The sequence below is a fragment of the Mobula birostris genome, chromosome 4 (genome assembly GCF_030028105.1).
Source record: "Mobula birostris isolate sMobBir1 chromosome 4, sMobBir1.hap1, whole genome shotgun sequence".
NCBI lineage: Eukaryota > Metazoa > Chordata > Chondrichthyes > Myliobatiformes > Myliobatidae > Mobula > Mobula birostris.
In genome coordinates this window covers 92,461,218-92,481,473 of record NC_092373.1, presented here as the reverse complement: position 1 = coordinate 92,481,473, position 20,256 = coordinate 92,461,218, and the positions used below count along the sequence as shown (strand labels likewise).

The 20,256-nt window shown below is 42.0% G+C and overlaps 1 protein-coding gene across 2 annotated transcripts in view; it reads left to right on the top strand.

Annotated features, from left to right (window-relative positions):
• The window catches only part of LOC140196478 (single-pass membrane and coiled-coil domain-containing protein 1-like), a 43,276-nt gene extending 31,999 nt beyond the window's left edge, over positions 1 to 11,277 (top strand). For both annotated transcript variants that reach the window (XM_072255754.1, XM_072255756.1), the window contains exons 2-3: positions 6,947 to 7,096; positions 10,501 to 11,277. In XM_072255754.1, coding sequence (XP_072111855.1) covers positions 6,947 to 7,096; positions 10,501 to 10,906 — 556 coding nt within the window. In that variant the 3' untranslated portion in view covers positions 10,907 to 11,277. The remainder of the gene's footprint in view (positions 1 to 6,946; positions 7,097 to 10,500) is intronic.
• Positions 11,278 to 20,256: the final 8,979 nt, after the last annotated feature.

Sequence of the window (20,256 nt, the reverse complement as noted above, 5' to 3'; positions counted from 1 at the left end):
AGGCTATGAGCTGACATGTCAGAATGGGAATGGGGATAGGGATTAAAATGGCTGACAGGTCAGAATGGGAATGGGGATAGAGATTAAAATGGCTGACAGGTCAGAATGGGAATGGGGATAGGGATTAAAATGGCTGACATCTCAAAATGGGAATGGGGATAGGGATTAAAATGGCTGACATGTCAAAATGGGAATGGGGATAGGGATTAAAATAGCTGACATGTCAGAATGGGACATGGGGATAGGGATTAAAATGGCTGACATGTCAGAATGGGAGTGGGGATAGGGATTAAAATGGCTGACAGGTCAGAATGGGAATGGGGATAGGGATTAAAATGGTTGACATGTCAGAATGGGAATGGGGATATAGATTAAAATGGCTGACATGTCAGAATGGGAATGGGGATAGGGATTAAAATGGCTGACATGTCAGAATGGGAATGGGGATAGGGATTAAAATAGCTGACATGTCAGAATGGGAATGGGGATAGGGATTAAAATGGCTGACATGTCAGAATGGGGATAGGGATTCAAATGGCTGACAGGTCAGAATGGGAATGGGGACAGGGATTAAAATGGTTGACATGTCAGAATGGGGATAGGGATTCAAATGGCTGACAGGTCAGAATGGGAATGGGGACAGGGATTAAAATGGTTGACATGTCAGAATGGGGATAGGGATTAAAATGGCTGACAGGTCAGAATGGGAATGGGGACAGGGATTAAAATGGCTCACATGTCAAAATGGGGATAGGGATTAAAATGGTTGACAGGTCAGAATGGGAATGGGGACAGGGATTAAAATGGTTGACATGTCAGAATGGGGATAGGGATTAAAATGGCTGACAGGTCAGAATGGGAATGGGGACCGGGATTAAAATGGCTGACATGTCAGAATGGGAATGGGGACAGGGTTTAAAATGGCTGACAGGTCAGAATGGGAATGGGGACAGGGATTAAAATGGTTGGCTACCAGGAAATTTCACTTTTGGCAGATGGAGTGGAGGTGCTTGACGATCTCACCAATTTAGAGGCTGCATTGGGAGTACCAGATGTAATAGATGACCCCCAACAGATAAAGTGTTGCCTCGCCTGGAAGGACTGTTTGTGGTCCTGAATGGAGGCGAGGAAAGAGCTGTTGGCTTCCTTTCAGCAGTGGCAAACAATCCCTGGATAACAGCTGTAGTACTGAATTACTAGAGTAATCTGAATACAATTGATTGGATCAACACAATAATGAGCTAGATTTATTGAGATGATTAGTTAGCTAAATCACCTCGATCTACAGAGTTGCTTTACAATAACTGGGGCGCATAGTGTAGTGGTTATGGTGCTATGGAGAATAACGTGCACAAATTCTCCCTTGGTCCATTGGGTTTATGGCACTGTGCATTGTGTCTTGCTGAAGTTTGATTGAACTTTTGAAAGTGGAGGTAGAATACATGGAAGCACCAATGAATTCTGTATTTAACATGTCACCAGTGACGCACTCCCAGCCATGGCAGTTGGATTACGAGGTATCTATTGCTCAGTTATTTTAAGTCTGTAATATTGTTGTGTAAACCCATCGGATTCACTAATGCCCTTCAGGAGGGATATTCTTCTGCCCACATTTGCTCTGGCTGAAATGAGACTATAGTTCCTACCCACCTAGACAGACAGGTACAAGTGGTCTAGTATGACTTGCATCTCTATCAAACCACTCCTCCTAGCTCAGGAACTAAAGGCAACATCATCTCATCCAAGAGATCAAAATAGACACAGGGCTATTTCGAAACATTTTATGAAAATATTGTCACAGAGCTGGGAATCAGTTGAGTTCGCAAGTGAAATCATTGAAGATGAGTGTCTGGGAATGAAATTCTGCACAAGGCAAAGTGTACAGTTATGGCAATCAGGTGTAGTCAAGGCCAGTGTTGTCCTTGGGAGTGATGGACTGTGACTACCAGGTGTTCGATGATTGGCAGGTCATGTGGTCGAAGCCCAGGATCGAGGCAGGGTGGTCAAATTGGAAGACCGGAAGTCAGGGTCCATTGGTCAGAGCTCCAGGTCTGTGAATCTCTGCATGTCTGCTGCTGTAGTCGAAAGCTCAATGTCTGCGTGTCAGATTCTGAATCCAAATCTTAGTCCGAGCCTAAGTCTAAGCTTGTTTTGCTGTTGTTGCTTTGTCGCTTGTTATGTACTGTTTCGTTGTGATCTTTGTTGTTCTGCCGAGCATTGTCAGCATGCTGTGTTGGCACTGGAATGTGTGACAACACTTGTGAGCTTCCCCCAGCACACCCCTGGGTGTGTGTTTGTTGCTCAGATGATGCGTTTTACTGTATGTTTCAATGTACACATGATAAATAAACTTGAATCTTGAACATAGAACTACAACCCACTTTGTCTGTGCAGACCAAACTAAATGAATCTCATCTGCCTGTATATGATACATGTCCCTCCATTCCTATGTTTGTCGAAATGTCTCTTAAATGTCATTATCATGTCACTGTCCACCATGCCCAGCAACACTCTCCAGGCATTTACCACACTCAGAGTAAAACGAAAGCTTGCTCTACATACCTTCCTTAAGCGTTGCTCCTCAAACCATAAAGACAAGGCTTCTTGTATTACACATTTCTACCCTGGGAATCAGACAACCCTACTTGTGCCTCTCATGATTTCGTGAAGTTCTATCAGGTTGTCCCTCGCCCTCCAAAACCCTCCTGCAATGGGTGATCAGACTGCACACAATACTCCAAAAGTGGCCTAACCAAAGGTTTACGCAATTATAAAGTGACTTACTGACTCCTATATTCACTGCCCCAAGCAAACCATGTACCCTCTTTACCACTCTATCATTTTTGTTGCCACTTTAGGAGCTGTGGGCTTGGTCCCAAAGTTGCTCTGCCCAATGTGGACCTTGACAGATTTTTCAGTCCCTGTCACCTTGTAAATGGCAGGTGCTGATAGGGCAAATTGTGAACTGGGGACCTTGCTGAGTCAACAGGAACTTTGCCCATTTTCCACCTTCAGTTGTTTCTTATGGAGCCACAGATTTGCTGGAACAGTTGTTTCTTCAATACAATATTTTAACAATATAGTACTGGCCTAATGACATTTTGTTTCAAGTTGCAGGGACAATCTTAATAATTATCCCCTGCAATTTAAATGATCACTGTTGCTCAGCACTTAAGGGGTACAGTGAGAGGACTTTTCAATAAATCTTATACTTTCTTGATCAAGATTGAAGTCAGTGGATGGATAGAGGTGTGTCTATTTTATGTGAGATGTATCAGTAAAAGGGTGATGAATGTAGAACATGGGTCAGTGCATGTAACCATGATGTTGTGGCCATTACGGAGACTTAGCTGTCACAAGGGCAAGAATGGCTATTGAATGTTCTGGGGTTTAGATGTTTCAAATGGGACATGGAGGGGGGTAAAAGAGGTGAGGGTGTGGCTTTGCTAATCAGAGATAGTATCACAGCCGCAGAAGGGAAGGAAGTTGTAGAAGATTTGTCTACTGAGTCAGTATGGGTGGAAGACACACAATCACTCTATTGGGAGTAATCCATAGACATTGAAAGAGGTAAGAGCAGATGGTATGGAGAAGTATTTAATTGAGGGAGGGTGAATTATAATGTTATTTGGCATGAAGTTGGGAGCGCAAATTGGGAACAAATGTAATCAGGGAAATGTACAACAGAAATGTGGAGGTTGTTTAGGGAGTACTTGCTGGTGGTTCTGGATAGGTTTGTCCCATTGAGGTAGGGAAAGGATGGTCGACATCTAACTCAGAGGAGAAAAGAAGCATACTTAAGTTTTAGGAAGCAAGGATGAGGCAGGACTCTGGGGAGTTACAAGGTAGCCAAAAAGGAACTTAAGATTGGACTTAGGAGAGCTAGAAGGGGGCATGAGAACGCCTTGGTGAGTAGGATCAAGGAAAATCCTAAGGCGTTCTACACATATGTGAAGAACAGGAGAATGACTAGAGTGAGGGTAGGATCATTCAGGGAGAAGAGGAAACATGTGCCTGGAGTTGAAGAATGGAGGAGAGGTCTTTAATGAATACTTTGCTTCAGTATTCATTAGTGAGAGAGATCTTAACAATTTTAAAGACAGTGTAGAGTAGGTTGATATGCTAGAACATGTTGATGTTAAGAGACTTGAACAATTTTGAAGACAGTGTAAGTAGGCTGATATGCCAGAACACATCCATGTTAAGGAGGAGAATGTGCTGGAACCTCTGAAAAACATTAGGATGGATAAGTCGCCAGTACTGGACAGGATATGCCCTAGTATTACTAGAGGAAGCAAGGAAAGAGATTACTACTCTTTGGTGTTGATCCTTACAACTCCAGTGGCGCTTGATAAGGTTCCCCATGGTAGGCTCATTCATAAAGTCAGGATGCATGGGATCCAGGGAAACTTGGCTATGTAAGTTCAGAATTGGCTTGCCTGTAGAACACAGAGGGTTGCTGTAGATGGGGCGTTTGCTGTCTGGAGGTTGGTGTTCCACAAGGATTAGTTCTGGGACCCCTGTTCTTTGTGATTTTTATAAATGTCCTGGATGAGGAAGTGGAAGGATGAGTTAGTAAATTTGCAGATGACACAAAGGCTGGTGGTGTTATGGATAGCATAGAAGATTGTCGAGGGTTAGAATGGAACATTGATACGATGCAAAGCTGGGTTGAGAAGTGGCAGATGGAGTTCAACCTTGAAAAGTGTGATGTGAATCACTTTGGAGGGTCAAATTTGAAGCTGGAACACAGAGTTAATGGCATGATTCTTGGTCAGTAGAGGGACAGAGTGATCTTGATGTCCACATCCATAGATCCCTTGAAGTTGCTCTGCAAGTTTATAGGAAGGATGTGGAGCATTGGAAAGGGTACAGAGGAGATTTACCAGGATGTTGCCTGGTTTAGAGAGTATGCATTATGATCAGAGATTAAGGGAGCTAGGGCTTTACTCTTTGGAGAGAAGGAGGATGAGAGGAGACATGATAGAGGTGTACAAGATAATAAGAGGAATAGATAGAGTGGATAGCCAGCACCTCTTCCCCAGGGCACCACTGCTCAATACAAGAGGACATGCTTTTAAGGTAAGGGGTGAGAAGTTCAAGGGGGATATTAGAGGAAGGTTTTTTACTCAGAGAGCGGTTGGTGCGTGGAATGCACTGCCTGAGTCAGTGGTGGAGGCAGATACACTAGTGAAGTTTAAGAGACTACTAGACAGGTATATGGAGGAATTTAAGGTGGGGGCTTATATGGGAGGCAGGGTTTGAGGGTCGGCACAACATTGTGGGCCAAAGGGCCTGTACTGTGCTGTACTATTCTATGTTCAATGATTGCTAAGAAGGCATACCTTTTATTGAGTTCAAGAGCTGCAGTGTAGTGTTGCAGCTCTATAAAACCCTGGTGAGAGCACACCTAGAATATTGTGTTCAATTACGGTCACATCAATATAGGAAGGAATCTGAGTGCTAAATACACTGAGATTGCATCTGCTGTACACCTAGTGTGGTGATAGGAAAATTGCAGTAGGACCAGGTCCTTGCCTACGCAGGAGTTGATTCCGGCTATGACCAACCTCTCAAAGCACTTCATCAGAGTAGATGAGAGTGCACTAGGAGATAGTAATTGAAGCGGCTTATTTTGCTCTTCTCTGGCACTGGTATTGTCATCGCTCTTTAGAAATAGGTGGAAACAACTGTATGTAGTGGTGAGGTCCTTGAACATTCCCACCAGTTGGTTGGCACAGGTTTTCAATGTCTTACCAGGTACACCACTGGAGCCTGACGCCTTGCAAGGGTTCACTGGTTATTCTGCTTTCGGATGCATTCCAAGCACATCTTATTAATTTTTGTATGAAAGAAGGTGAAATATCATTATTATCACATTGAAAAGCCAAACCAACAAAAATAGAAAGAGGTCTGTGGGATCTGTTTTCAGGGGTTCAAAGTTCATAAGAAGTTCAAAGTAAATTTTATTATCAAAATGCATATTTGTCACCATATAAAACCCTGAGATTCATTCTCTTGTGGGCATACTGAATAAATCTACAGAATAGTAACTATAACAGGATCAATGAAAAATCAAACAGAGTTAAAGATAATGAACTGTGTAAATGCAAATATAAATAAACAGCAATAAATAACAACATGAGATGAAGAGTTTTTGAAAATTAGTTTGTTGGTTGTGGGAAACATTTCAATGATGGGGCTAGTGAAGATGAGCGTAGTTAGCCTCTTTTGTTCAAGAACCTAATGGTTGAGGGGTAGTAACTCTTCCTGAACATGGTGGCGCAAGTCCTGAGGCTCTTGTACCTTCTACCCGATGGCAGCAGCAAGAAGAAAGCATGACCTGGGTGGTGGGGCTCCCTGACCCAGGATTAGCAGAGGATGAGGATGTAAACCTATTCCTGCAGCTGTAAAGGAAACTATTGCCAACGTGCACCACAGAGCCACTCCTCTACCAGAACCAGACTGTTATAGCTTCAGTTTTCTCCTCCAATTTCCTTCATAGACTCTTCAATATTAATTAAGGTGGTATCTTAGAGTATCACCTCATAAGGATCGACTGTTGCTCAGGGAGGGGTCAAATAAGAGTTGACACGGGTTTTCCATTACTTGCCTTGCAGTTATTGGCCTATCCTTTCAGGTTTCTTTCTACTTTTCCTCGTCATATCTTGACATTAGAGCCTTTGGCAAAAGCTGCCAATATCTTTAAATTACTCGTCTTTCTCCAGAGGCTTTTAATTTAGGGTTTTCACAATGATTACTGTGATTTCAACAATCATCCAAGATCCACAATATTTAAATACAAGTATTTGAATACTGCCAGACCATTACCACCATCCTCGTTGAACTGCCATCAGTTCATAATCATGGTTTTTCACTAGTATATAGTAAATGATCCAAACATTGTCCATTTTTAAAATTGCATTTCTCTTATTTCAATTTCTAGGCTAGAAAAGACAATAAAGGAACTGACACTTCAGTATCAGAAATTGGATCAGAGTGCAAAGATTCTCATGCAGTCCTTTGACCCGCACTGTGCAAACATTGCAGAACAAACTGGACAGGATGAGATGTGGTCAATGCTGCTAGAGGAGAGGTGAGAATAAATATTAGTGAAAGCTCGTAAGGACCTTGTGATCCTGGAGATTGGGAGATTTGGGGAGGAGTTCTGGATTTTGTTTTTTTTTAAATTAAATTGGCCAATGGATATCAGAACATTAGGGAAAAAAAAGTCATTTTATTCCTATGTTACAAGAATCACCCCTTGGGATAATGATCAGGGAAGCACAGGGAGAATCTGTAATCCCCAATGAGTGCCTTTATTGTCTCAACAGATGAACATGTGAACTTACACAACCAATTACCTGTGTGCACACCTACTAAGTTTTCTTGACCTTGCATGAACTGTCAAAGATCAGAAAACATACCACCAGTTAAAAAGGAGTTTCTGCTGCTGGCCACATGTTCCTCGTGGTCCCGTTTCAAATCTTCACGTGTCTGTGGGGTCTGCAATGGTGAACCTCCTACCGAGTCATCACTGTCTTCCATGTGAAAATCTTTACTCTTATGCTCATTTCTTACCATTCAAACATTGCATTCCAATGTCATTGGCTGTAGGTCATGTGTCTGACCTTTAACACCTTTTCATTGGCTCAGCTCCAGGCCAGCACCCATTCCCAGCAGGTGACAATCAGTTGTTTATGGCTCTTCATTCTCAACTAGCAACCAGCTAGAAACACACAGGGCAAATACAGACCCCGACAGTCACAAACCAGCTTGTTATATCCAACCAAAGGACACCTCACAAATAACTTCTTGTTTGGAAATGATCCCTAGTTCAGCAGATTATCTGAGACATCATTGTGTCTCTTCATAAAATGGCAGCCTCCATCTCCCTCCTCATGGCAAGAACAAAGGCAATTGGTCTGTCTGCTTCTACCATCCTTGGTTCATTTGAATTCAGTGATTTGTACACTGTAGTTCTTTTTGGCCAAACCTTAAAACAAAAACAAAACAAAGACTTTTTGGTTCGATTCAACTGATTCCAAATGGGATTTTCAATCTAGCCAGAATCTAGATGCAATAAGTTTCACAATTAATGAATTCATGCATAATTCAAAATAAGACAACATATTAGAAACAGGAAGAGGTCAATAACTCTACTGGGTATTTTTTAAAGACCACCCAATAGTAACACGGTCATCGAGGAGCAGATAGGGGGACAGATTCTGCAATGGTGCAATAATAACATGGTTGTCGTGATTGGAGATTTTAATTTCCCCAATATTGATTGGCATCTCCCTAGAGCAAGGGGTTTAGATTGGTGGAGGGTGGAGTTTGTTAGGTGTGTTCAAAAAGGTTTCTTGACATAATATGTAGATAAGTCTTCAAGAGGAGAGGCTGTACTTGATCTGGTATTGGGAAATGAACCTGGTCAGGTGTCAGATCTCTCAGTGGGAGAGTATTTTGGAGATAGTGATCATAATTCTATCTCCTTTACCATAGCATTGGAGAGGGATAGGAGCAGACAAGTTAGAAAAGCATTTCTTTGGAGTAAGGGGAAATATGAAGCTATCAGGCAAGAACTTGGAAGAATAAATTGGGAGCAGATGTTCACAGGGAAATGTACAGCAGAACTGTGGCAAATGTTCAGGGAATATTTGTGTGGCGTTCTGCATAGTTACGTTCCAATGAGACAGGGAAAGAATGGTAGAGTACAGAAACCACGGTGTACAAAGGTAGATATAAATCTAGTCAAGAAGAAAAGAAAAGCTTACGAAAGATTCAAAAAAATAGGTAATGATAAAGATCTAGAAAATTATAAGGCTAGCAGGAAGGAGCTTAATAATGAAATTAGGAGAGCCAGAAGGGGCCATGAGAAGGCCTTGGTGGACAGGATTAAGGAAAACCCCAGGGCATTCTACAAGTATGTCAAGAGCAAGAGGATAAGACATGAGAGAATAGGACCAATCAAGTGTGACAGTGGAAAAGTGTGTATGGAACTGGAGGAGGTAGCAGAGGTACTTAATGAATACTTTGCTTCAGTATTCACTACAGAAAAGGGGCTTGGCGAATATAGGGATGACTCACAGCGGACTGAAAAGCTTGAGCATATAGATATTAAGCAAGAGGATGTGCTGGAGCTCTTGGAAAGCATCAAGTTGGATAGCTCAGCAGGACTGGATGAAAAATACCCCAGGGAGCAGGCAATAATCTTTGCATCATCAATGGGGATGGGAGAGGTTCAGGAGGATTGGAGAGTTACAGATGTTGTTCCCTTATTCAAGAAAGGGAGTAGAGATAGCCCAGGAAATCATAGGCTAGTGAGTCTTATTTCAGTGGTTGGTAAATTGACGGAGAAGATCCTGAGAGGCAGGATTTATGAACATTTGGAGAGGCATAATATGATTAGGAATAGTCAGTATGGCATTGTCAAAGACTGGTCATGCCTTACAAGCCTGATTGAATTTTTTGAGGATGTGACTAAACACCTTGATGAAGGTAGAGCAATAGATGTAGTGTATATAGATTTCAGCAAGGCATTTGATAAGGTACCCCATGTCAGGCCTATTGAGAAAGTAAGGAGGCATGTGCTAGGCCCAGGACAGATAATCCAATATGTTAATGCACAGGAGTTTAAAGCAGCCGACACTCTCCACTGCCAATTCTCCAATGTAGATGAGACAATTGTGAGACAATGGGACAATTGTGTTGAATGCCAACAGCAGCATGACGTGGGTACTTGTTGTCGAGATGGTGTAGAGCAGAATGAAGAACCATGGAAATCGCATCTGCTGTTAACATTTAGTGATGGGCAAAGTGAAGCAGATACAGGTCAGCTCTGAGGCAGGAGTTAATTTGCTCCATAACCAACCTCTTGAAGCACTTCATTACAGCTGGTGTAAGTGCAACTAGACAATAGTCATTGAGGCATATCCTCATGCTGTAATTGGACACCAGTACAATAGATGCCTTTTTGAAGTAGGTATCTCAGATTGCGTAAGTCAGAGCTCATTTCCGTAAATACTCCAGCCAGTTGGTGCACAGAGATGTTTTGTATTTGGCCAGGTACGTTATCTGGATCAGCTGACTTTCTTGGGTTCACCCTCTTGAAGGATGCCCGGACGTCAGCCTCAGAGACTGAAGTTATAGAATCATCTGGAGATGTGAACGCTCATGTGGTGTGTCATGTCATACCCTATCACAATGTGTATGAAATGTACTGAGATCATCTGGATCATTGCCACATGCTTCCTGATCTCACCTTGTAGGAAATTATATTGTGGGGGCCCTGCCACAGCATCCATCTCAGATTCCAGTTTAGTCTCAAATAAAAACAAATATCATGTAATTAAAAGTCTTGGTCCATGTGTTAAATTTGATCCTGGAAAATTGAAGATGTGAACTGATACTTTCAAACCAGTTCTTATGGCTTATTTAACAATGTTCATTACTAACATCCACCAAGATACAGCTTAACCTGTTCTTTATATTGAATAGGTTCACACAACTGGAAATCAACCTGTTCTTCAGTTATGTTGTGGATATGCTTCAGTCTTTGCATTCTCGTGTATTGGAGAAACAGCCAGGATCTTCCAGCGTTCTGCCCACTTTGTCTTCTATCTTGAAGAGGAAGGTTTGGGATAAGGAACTTGAGGCCACGTGGACAAGTGCGCTTTCAGAACTTGGTCTCACTGACTCTGATGAAAAGGCTCTGTGCACATTCTTTGTGACCTATTACAATGAGGCCGAGTATTACCCTCCTCTTGCAAGAAAGAAGTACAATCAGAACATCCAAGAGGTGTTAAAGAAAGTTGTGTCCAGCCATATTCTACACCACTGTCTCCTCCACATTGTGCAGTTGTTAGATAAAGAAAATGACACGGTGGCAACTGGGAGTCATTAAGCCACCAAGACAGCTGCACCACATCTGCTTGCATCAGAGTGAGAAGCAAGGTCCACGTACAACTGGAAGCTACCCGACATGGGAATGGCATAATTGTTCACATTCTCATGCCTACACTTTACACTAATAAAGCCTGATCCTTTGCAAAACTGACAAACATGGAAAGTACAAAATAAGGAAAAGCAAAACTTCTGCTGGAATTTTAACAAGGATTGGAAAGCGAAATAAGTTACTTTGTTTGACATGTACAGTAGATTCGCTGAAAAGTTATCGCAGTTTAATGAATCAAGGTTTCTTTTCAAATGACGCAGTAAACCCTGGGAAATTAATCTCTCGTCATTGAAATCTCTGCAAGTTTCTTCTCTTGTTTCCTAACCTAGTTGTTCACTGTGACACAGTTGGTAGCATTCTTAAATTAGAAGGAAGTAGGATTTCCACTGGCTGTATGCCACTTACTCCCTTTTGACCAACCCCTTTTTCCATGATACCTTAGTTTTATGCAAGGTTTTCTACTTCCAAACTATTATTATGTTTAATATTCTGGGTATTAAATACACATCAATTATGTAAACATTTTAGACAACTTTTGGACTGCTCTTCTCTAATCTCTTTGAAACAGATGTCATCTTGCATATTTGCTCTGTAAGTGACTGTATGGGAAACATTCACAAAGGTTTCCAGCCTTCCAAATATGATGGGATGTATTACGTGGAGTTGAAGCCCAGTAATAGACAAGCCTGACCAAAATATCAGAGACTTCCTATAGTTGTGGTTATCCACTGGGAGGGCTGATGGCATTTCTGTTAATGGTAGATCTAACAGTTCACACTTCTGAAGGTGCTGCGACAATACTTTGGTAAATCACAACACAACAATGCCTGCAACTGCTGGGAATCCAAAGCAATGCACACAGAGCTTTGGAGGAATCCAGCATCTACAGATAAGAGTGAACTTTTGAGACCTGAAGAAGGGTCTCAGCCCAAAACGTTGACTGTTTTACTCTTTTCCATAGATTCTGCCTGACCTGCTGAGCTCCCCCAGTGTTCTGTGTGTATTGCAATACTTTGATGCAGTGTTGAGGAATTGGCTCAAGTCACTGGACTGGGATCTGAACCCATGCACTTGGTTCAAATGCACAAGCATAGGTACGAATTTAAATTAGTTCACTTTTGGAAGAGTATGCAGGAGTGTCATGGACCTTATGTGTTGAATATTGTGATGGTATTGGGTTTGCTGATCACGAAGTTCTAATTCAAATGAAGACCTTAAGCCCTATAAGATGTAATTAGCCGGAGTACCCTCACCAAAGGGGGTTATACTGTAACTATTCGATCTTCAAAGACTAGTTCACTTTCCTGTTTATTCTCCTTGGCAATTTTAGCTGCCAATACCCACTATTTGAGCAACAGGACCCTCCCTCCCTGCCTAGGAGAACATATCTGCAACTATCAAAGCAGTTTAAAACACAGTTCATTTATTTTCAGTGATACACGGTTAAATCCAAACAACATTCTTTTTTTTGTAATTTATTTTTATTGAATTTCATCATCAAACAAACATTTCCATAAGATGTATTTCAGATACTGTACATATAATCATATTTGTCACAAATCTCCACATAATATTTATCTGAGGTTTACACTTATAGAAAGGAGAGGAAAGAACAATCGAAAGAAGAAAACTATGCACAGAGTAGGGAGTGATCTTTTTTTTACAACATATTCATTGACTTGTGAGAATAAAATCAGGCCTATGAGGTGTTAAGTAGTTAAACTATTTTTTCCAGTATGAATCAAATTGTTCATACTTATGATTAACAGATGCTGTTATCTTCTTCATTTTGTAAATGTCCATTGTAATTTCCATCCATACATTTAAAGTTGGGCTCTCCTGGTAAGAGTCTTTTTACCAGCCACCAGCAGTACATTCATTAAATATTTATCTCTTTTCAACCATTCTTCAGGTATATACCCAAAATATATGGTCTTACTCTCCAAGGGTATTTCACTTTTAAAGATGTCTTGTAGGGCATTATGTACCCCACTCCAATAGTCTTTGATAACGGGGCATTCCCAGAAAATATGATAATTGTTTGCATTTTGATTTCCAAGTAACATCCTTAAAACACATTTAAAACTCAAAGGATTTATATCTTATAAAAGACTTCCAAATTACAAATAATATCTAACGCAGGAAGGAATGTTTTGGAAACATGGAATGAAGCTAAAAAGACATACCCATGAATCACAGATAAACTATTCATCCATTGCAGAAATCGAAGCCAGATGAATGGATTCTAGTTCACCCTGTGTTTCTTTCATGCTTCTCAATATTCCTTGGTCTGTTCCTAATAAACCTGAACTGCTCTCTTCACTTATAGTTTCCTTGCCACTTGGGTGACTTCACACACGTTATATTCTTTCATATACCTTTTAACACAAATGGTCCAAAAGCTTCCTGGAGACACAGATCCCAGGTACCCACAATTAATGGTGTGAAGCTAACTTCCTTGAGTACATAAACCTTATTAATACACCAGTTATTGATATACTAAATGATTATCTCCATCTGGTCTGCAAGCTTCCTCGAAATACGCAACTTTGCCAGTGTTGACTGTTTTGAAATAAGCCCCATTAAATAACCCATTGTTTTATACTACACCTCTTCAGCAATAAAACAGATGCATTGGCCAACATCTTGTGCTATAAACAGTGTTGGTTTGCAAAACTGTTTTTTCCAACTTTGAGCTGATTACTATTTTCTGTTTACATTACGAAATGAAAACAGACTCCTGTTTACAACCGGAAGCTAAGCAATGAATATTAGCTGGAAATTTAACTTACAAATGTTTGGTCTTTAAAGTGGCAGCTGATGTGTTTAGAAAGCTAAGCTTGGCAAAAAAAAAAACCATCCTAGGAAGCAAATATCCGTTACAATATATTGTATGTGAAATAATAACTTCCTATCTTTTCAGGTTCTTGCTGAAAGAGGGTTATACCACTGCTTGACCCGTTTGGTACATTTCTTTGAAATGTTACGATACACTTTAAAACTCTAAGCACTTTATTAAATCAAAGTCAGTAACTCAAAAGATATTTTAAGAATATTGAACATTTTAAAACTAAGAGCCCAATAAAAATCCATTCCAGAGTGATGTTTAACTGAGCATATCTCAACTAATCTCTCCCATGTAAAGCAAGGGGGGTGGGGGGAGTGGCTGAGCCTCCTCCAACTTGGCTAAGAACTCATTCACCTGAAATCTAAGTATTGTGCACAAGACTCTACTCCCAGACTAAACTTCTTGAAGGGTACACTGCAAGAGATGCAGGCTCATTGGGCCGGAGGGGCCCATTACCATGCGATACCCAACTCTTATGTCAGAATGCTGTTCATTGACTTTAGTTCGGCATTCAATACTGTGATCCCCTCCAAGCTGATCGCCAAACTTCACCAGCTTGGAATCAGCTCATCCCTCTGCAATTGCACCTTGGACTTTCTGACTAACAGACCCCAATCAGTTAAGTTAGACAACCTCTCCTCCTCCACTCTCACCCTGATCACCGGCGTGTCTCAAGGCTGTGTGCTGAGACCTCTTCTGTACTCCCTTTTCACCTATGACTGCATTCCTGTACATGGTTCTAACTCCATAATCAAGTTCGCAGACGACACCACGGTGGTTGGCCTGATCAGAGGGGATGACAAGACAGCCTACAGGGACGAGGTCCAGCGCCTGGCCGTGTGATATGCCAACAACAACCTGGCCCTTAACACCCAGAAGACCAAGGAAATCATTGTGGACTTCAGGCATGCTAGGAGCCACACTCATGTCCCCATCTACATCAACGGAGCTGTAGTGGAGTGTGTATCAAGCTTCAAAATCCTTGGTGTCCACATTTCCAAGGATCTCACCTGGTCCCTGAACTCCTCCATCCCAATCAAAAAGGCGTGACAGTGCCCTTATTTCCTGCAGAGCATCCAGAAAGCTCACCTCTGTCCCAGGATACTGACAAACTTTTACCGCTGTACTATTGAGAGCATACTCACCAACTGCATCTCGGTGTGGTATGGCAATTGTCCCGTATCGGACCACAAAGCACTCCAGCGTGTGGTGAAAACCGCCCAGCGGATTATCGGCACCCAATTGCCCCCCATTAAGAACATCTACCATAAACGCTGCCTGGGCAGGACGGAAAGCATTATCAAGGATGCATCTCACCTTAACCATGGACTTTTTACTCTCCTCCCATCCGGTAGGTGCTACAGGAGCCTCCGCTCCTGCACCAGCAGGTACAGGAAGAGCTTCTTCCCTGAGGCTGTGACCCTGTTGAACCTCACATCACAGCGCTAAGCAGTATTGCATCCATATTGTACTGTCTCAGTACTTTCATATTTGTGTGCTGTAGCACTTCCTTTTTATTTGCAGTTATTTTGTAAATAACACTATTCTTTGCATTTCTGGTTAGATACCAACTGCATTTCATTGGCTTTGTATCTGTACTCAGCACAATGACAATAAAGTTGAATCTAATCTAATCTAATATCTTTAAACCAAATTTTAAAAAACTGCCATTCAATGGCAAGATGTATGGGCAAACTTGAAAGTTACTGTCAGTTATGCGGGGTAAATCAGAGAACGCTGCCAGAATTATAGGCATTTCTGAGTCATTTCTGTCACATCTGAGTCAGTATTTATAAAGGGATTTCAAAATAATAAACTGCCATTGAAATGTACTTCATATTTTAAATTGTAAAATTTAACCTGTGCATTTTGTATCACTGTTGAATACCATAAGACCTTAAGACATAGGCGCAGAATTAGGCCATTTGGCCCATCGAGTCTGCTCTACCAATGAATCATGGCTGATCTTTTTTCCCCTCCTCAGCCCCACTTCCTGACCTTCTCCCCGTAACCTTTGAGGCCATCCAATCAAGAACCTATCAAGCTCTGCCTTAAATATACCCAACCACCTGGCCTCCACAGCTGCCTATGGTAACAAGTTCCACATAATTCACCACTCTCTGGCAAAAGAAATTTCTCCACATCTGTATTAAATGGATGCCCCTCTATCTTGAGGCTGTACCCTCTTGTCGTAGACTCACCCACCATGGAAAACAACCTTTCCACATCTACTCTGTCTAGGCCATTCAACATTCAAAAGGTTTCAATGTGATTTCCCCTCATCCTTCTGAACTCCAGTGATTAGAGAGCTAGAGCCATCAAACATTCCTCGTATGATAACCCTTACATTCCCGGAATCATCCTTGTGAACCTCCTCTGAACCCTCTCCAACACCAACAAATTTTTTCTTAAGATGAGGAGCCCAAAACTGTTCACAATACTCAAATCGCAAACAAGAGAAAATCTGCATATGCCGGAAATCTGAGCAACATACGCATAATGCTGGAGGAACTCAGCAAGCCAAGCAACAACTATGGAAAAAAGTACAGTCGACTGTACTCTTTTCCATAGATGCTGCCTGGCCTGCTGAGTTCCTCCAGCATTTTGTGTGTGTTGATCATAATACTCAAGTTGAGGCCTCACCAGTGCCTTATAAAGCCTTAGTATCACATGCCTCTTGAAATGAATGTTAACATCGCACTGGCTTTCCTCACCACAGACTCAACCAGCAAGATAACTTTTAGGGTGTTCTGCACAAGGACTCCCAAGTCCCTTTGCATCTCAGATTTTTGGGTTTTCTACCCATTTAGAAAACAGTCTGGTCATTTATTTCTGCTACCAAAGTGCATGATCATGCACTTTCCAGCACAGTATTTCATTTGCCACTTTCTTGCCCAGTCTCCTAATCTGTCTAAGTCCTTCTGCAGCCTACCTATTTCCTCAACACTACCTGCCCCTCCACCAATCTTTGTATCATCTGCAAACTTGGCAACAAAGCCATCTATTCCATCATCTAAAGCATTTATACACAGCATAAAAAGAAGTGGTCCCAACCCTGACCCCTGTGGAACACCACTAGTCACTGGTAGCCAACCAGAAAAGGATCCTTTTATTCCCATTCACTGCTTCCTACCAATCAGCCAATGCTCTAACCAGGCCAGTAACCTTCCTGTAATACCATGGACTCTTAACCTGGTAAGCAGCCTCATGTGTCAAAGGCCACACTTCTGAAAGTCCGAATATATAACATCCACTGCATCCCCTTTATCTATCCTACTTGTAATTTCCTCAAAGAATTCCAACAGGTTCATCAGGCAAGATTTTCCTTTAAGGAAATCATGTTGAATTTGTCCTATCTTGTCCCGTGTCACCAAGTACTCCATCACCTCATCCTTACCAATTGACTCCAACATCTTCCCAACCACTGAGGTCAGGTTAAATGGTCTATAATTTCCTTTCTGCTGCCTTCCTCCTTTCCTAAAGAGTGGAGTGACATTTGCAATTTTCCAGTCCTCTGCTACAATGCCAGAGTCCAATGATTTTTGAAAGATCATTACTACTGCCTCCACAATCTCTACTGCTATCTATTTCAGAACCCTGGTGTGCAGTTCATCTGGACCAGGTGACTTTTGGATACCCTTAGGTCTTTCAGCTTTTTGAGCACCTTCTCCCTTGTACTAGTAACTGCACTCACTTCTCTTCCCTCACACCCTTCAACATCTGGTACACTGCTAGTGTCTTCCACAGTGAAAACTGATGCCAAATACTCATTTAGTTCATCTGCCATCTCCTTGGCCTCCGTTATTATTTCTCTGGCCTCATTTGCTAGCTGTCCTATATCCACTCTCTTCTCTCTTTTATTTTTTATATACTTGAAAAAGCTTTGACTATCCACTTTGATATTGTTTGCTAGCTTGCTTTCGTATTTCAACTTTTCCTTCCTAATGATTCCTTTAGTTGCTCCTTGTAGGGTTTTAAAAGCTTCCCAATTCTCTATCTTCCCATTAATTTTTGTTCTGTTGTGTGCCCTCTCTTTTGCTTTTACAATAGCTTTGACTACTATTTTGTCATTTGAGTATTTCTTTGTTTTTGGAATACATCTATCCTGCACCTTCCTCATTTTTCCCAGAAACTCACGCCATTGCTGCTCTGCTGACATCCCTGGCAGCATCTCTTTCCAATATACTTTGGCCAACTCCTCTCTCATACCACCGTAATTTCCTTTACTCCACTGAAATACTGCTACGTCAGACTTTACTTTCTCCCTATCAAATTTCAAGTTGAACTGAATCATATTGTGATCACTGCCTCTTAAGGGTTCTTTTACCTTAAGCTCCCTAGTCACCTCCAGTTCATTACATAATGCCCAATCCAGAAAAGCTCATCCCCTAGTAAGCTCAATGACAAACAGCTTCAAAAATCCATTTTTTAGGCATTCAACAAACTCACTTTCTTGAGATCCATTACCAACCTGATTTTCCAATTGACTTACATGTTAAAATCTCCCATGACTATTGTAACACTACCCTTTTGACACACTTTTTCTATTTCCCATTGTAATTTGTGGTCCCTACATCCCCATTACTGTTGGAAGACCTGTATATAACTGCCATCAAATCCTTTTACCCTTGCAGTTTCTTAACTCAACCCACAAGGATTCAATACCTTCCAATACTATGTCACATTTTTCTACTGATTTGATGCCATTCTTCACCAGTAGAGCCACACCACCCCCTCTGCCTACCTTCCTATCTCTCCAATACAACGTGTAACCTTGGACATTCAGCTCCCAACTACAACCATCCTTCAGCTACAATTCAGTGATGGCCACAACATCATACCTGACAATCTGTAATAGTGCAACAAGATCATCCACCATATTTCTTATACTCTGTGCATTGAGATATAACACTTTGTGCATTGTATTTGATACCCCTTTTGATTCTGCATTCATAATGCACTGATACTCACCCAGCTGGCTGCAGTTTTGTCCTATCACCTGCCTGCCCTTCCTGACAGTGTGTCCGCACGCTATCTATGCTTTTTTACATTCAGTCCTATCCTGAATCCCTTCACTCCGGTTCCCAACCCCCTGCCAAATTAATTTAAACTCTCCCCAACAGCTCTAACAAACCTGCCTGTGAGAATATTGGTCCCCCTCGGGTTCAGGTGCAACCCGTCACTTTTGAACAGGTCATACCTCCCCCAGAAGAGATCTCAATGAACCTAGAACCTGAAGCCCTGCCCCCTGCACCAGCTTCTCAGACACACACTAATAAGACCATAAGAGAAAGGAGCAGAAGCCGGCCATTCGGCCCATCGAGTCTGCTCTGCCATTTTATCATGAGCTGATCCATTCTCCCATTTAGTCCCACTCCCCCGCCCTCTCACCATAACCTTTGATGCCCTGGCTACTCAGATACCTATCAATCTCTGCCTTAAATACACCCAATGACTTGGCCTCCACTGCTGCCCATGGCAACAAATTCCATAGATTCACCACCCTCTGACTAAAAAAATTTCTTCGTATTTCTGTTCTGAATGGGCGCCCTTCAATCCTTAAGTCATGCCCTCTCGTACTAGACACCCCATCATGGGAAACAACTTTGCCACATCCACACTGTCCATGCCTCTCAACATTCGAAATGTTTCTATGAGGTCCCCCCTCATTCTTCTAAACTCCAAGGAATACAGTCCAAGAGCGGACAAATGTTCCTCATATGTTAAGCCTCTCATTCCCGGAATCATTCTAGTGAATCTTCTCTGTATCCTCTCCAACGTCAGCACATCCTTTCTTAAATAAGGAGACCAAAACTGCCCACAGTACTCCAAGTGAGGTCTCACCAGTGCCTTATAGAGCCTCAACATCACATCCCTGCTCCTATACTCTATTCCTCCAGAAATGAATGCCAACATTGCATTCGCCTTCTTCACCACCGACTCAGCCTGGAGGTTAACCTTAAGGGTATCCTGTACGAGGACTCCCAAGTCCCGTTGCATCTCAGAACTTTGAATTCTCTTCCCATTTAAATAATAGTCTGCCTGTTTATTTCTTCTGCCAAAGTGCATAACCATACACTTTCCAACATTGTATTTCATTTGCCACTTCTTTGCCAATTCTTCCAATCTATCCAAGTCTCTCTGCAGACTCTCCGTTTCCTCAGCACTACCGGCCCCTCCACCTATCTTCGTATCGTCAGCAAACTTAGCCACAAAGCCATCTATTCCATAATCTAAATCGTTGATGTAAAATGTAAAAAGCAGCAGCCCCAACACGGACCCCTGAGGAACACCACTGGTAACCGGCAGCCAACCCGAATAGGATCCCTTTATTCCCACTCTCTGTTTCCTGCCAATGAGCCAACGCTCTATCCATGTATGTAACTTTCCTGTAATTCCATGGGCTCCTATCTTGTTAAGTAGCCTCATGTGTGGCACCTTGTCAAAGGCC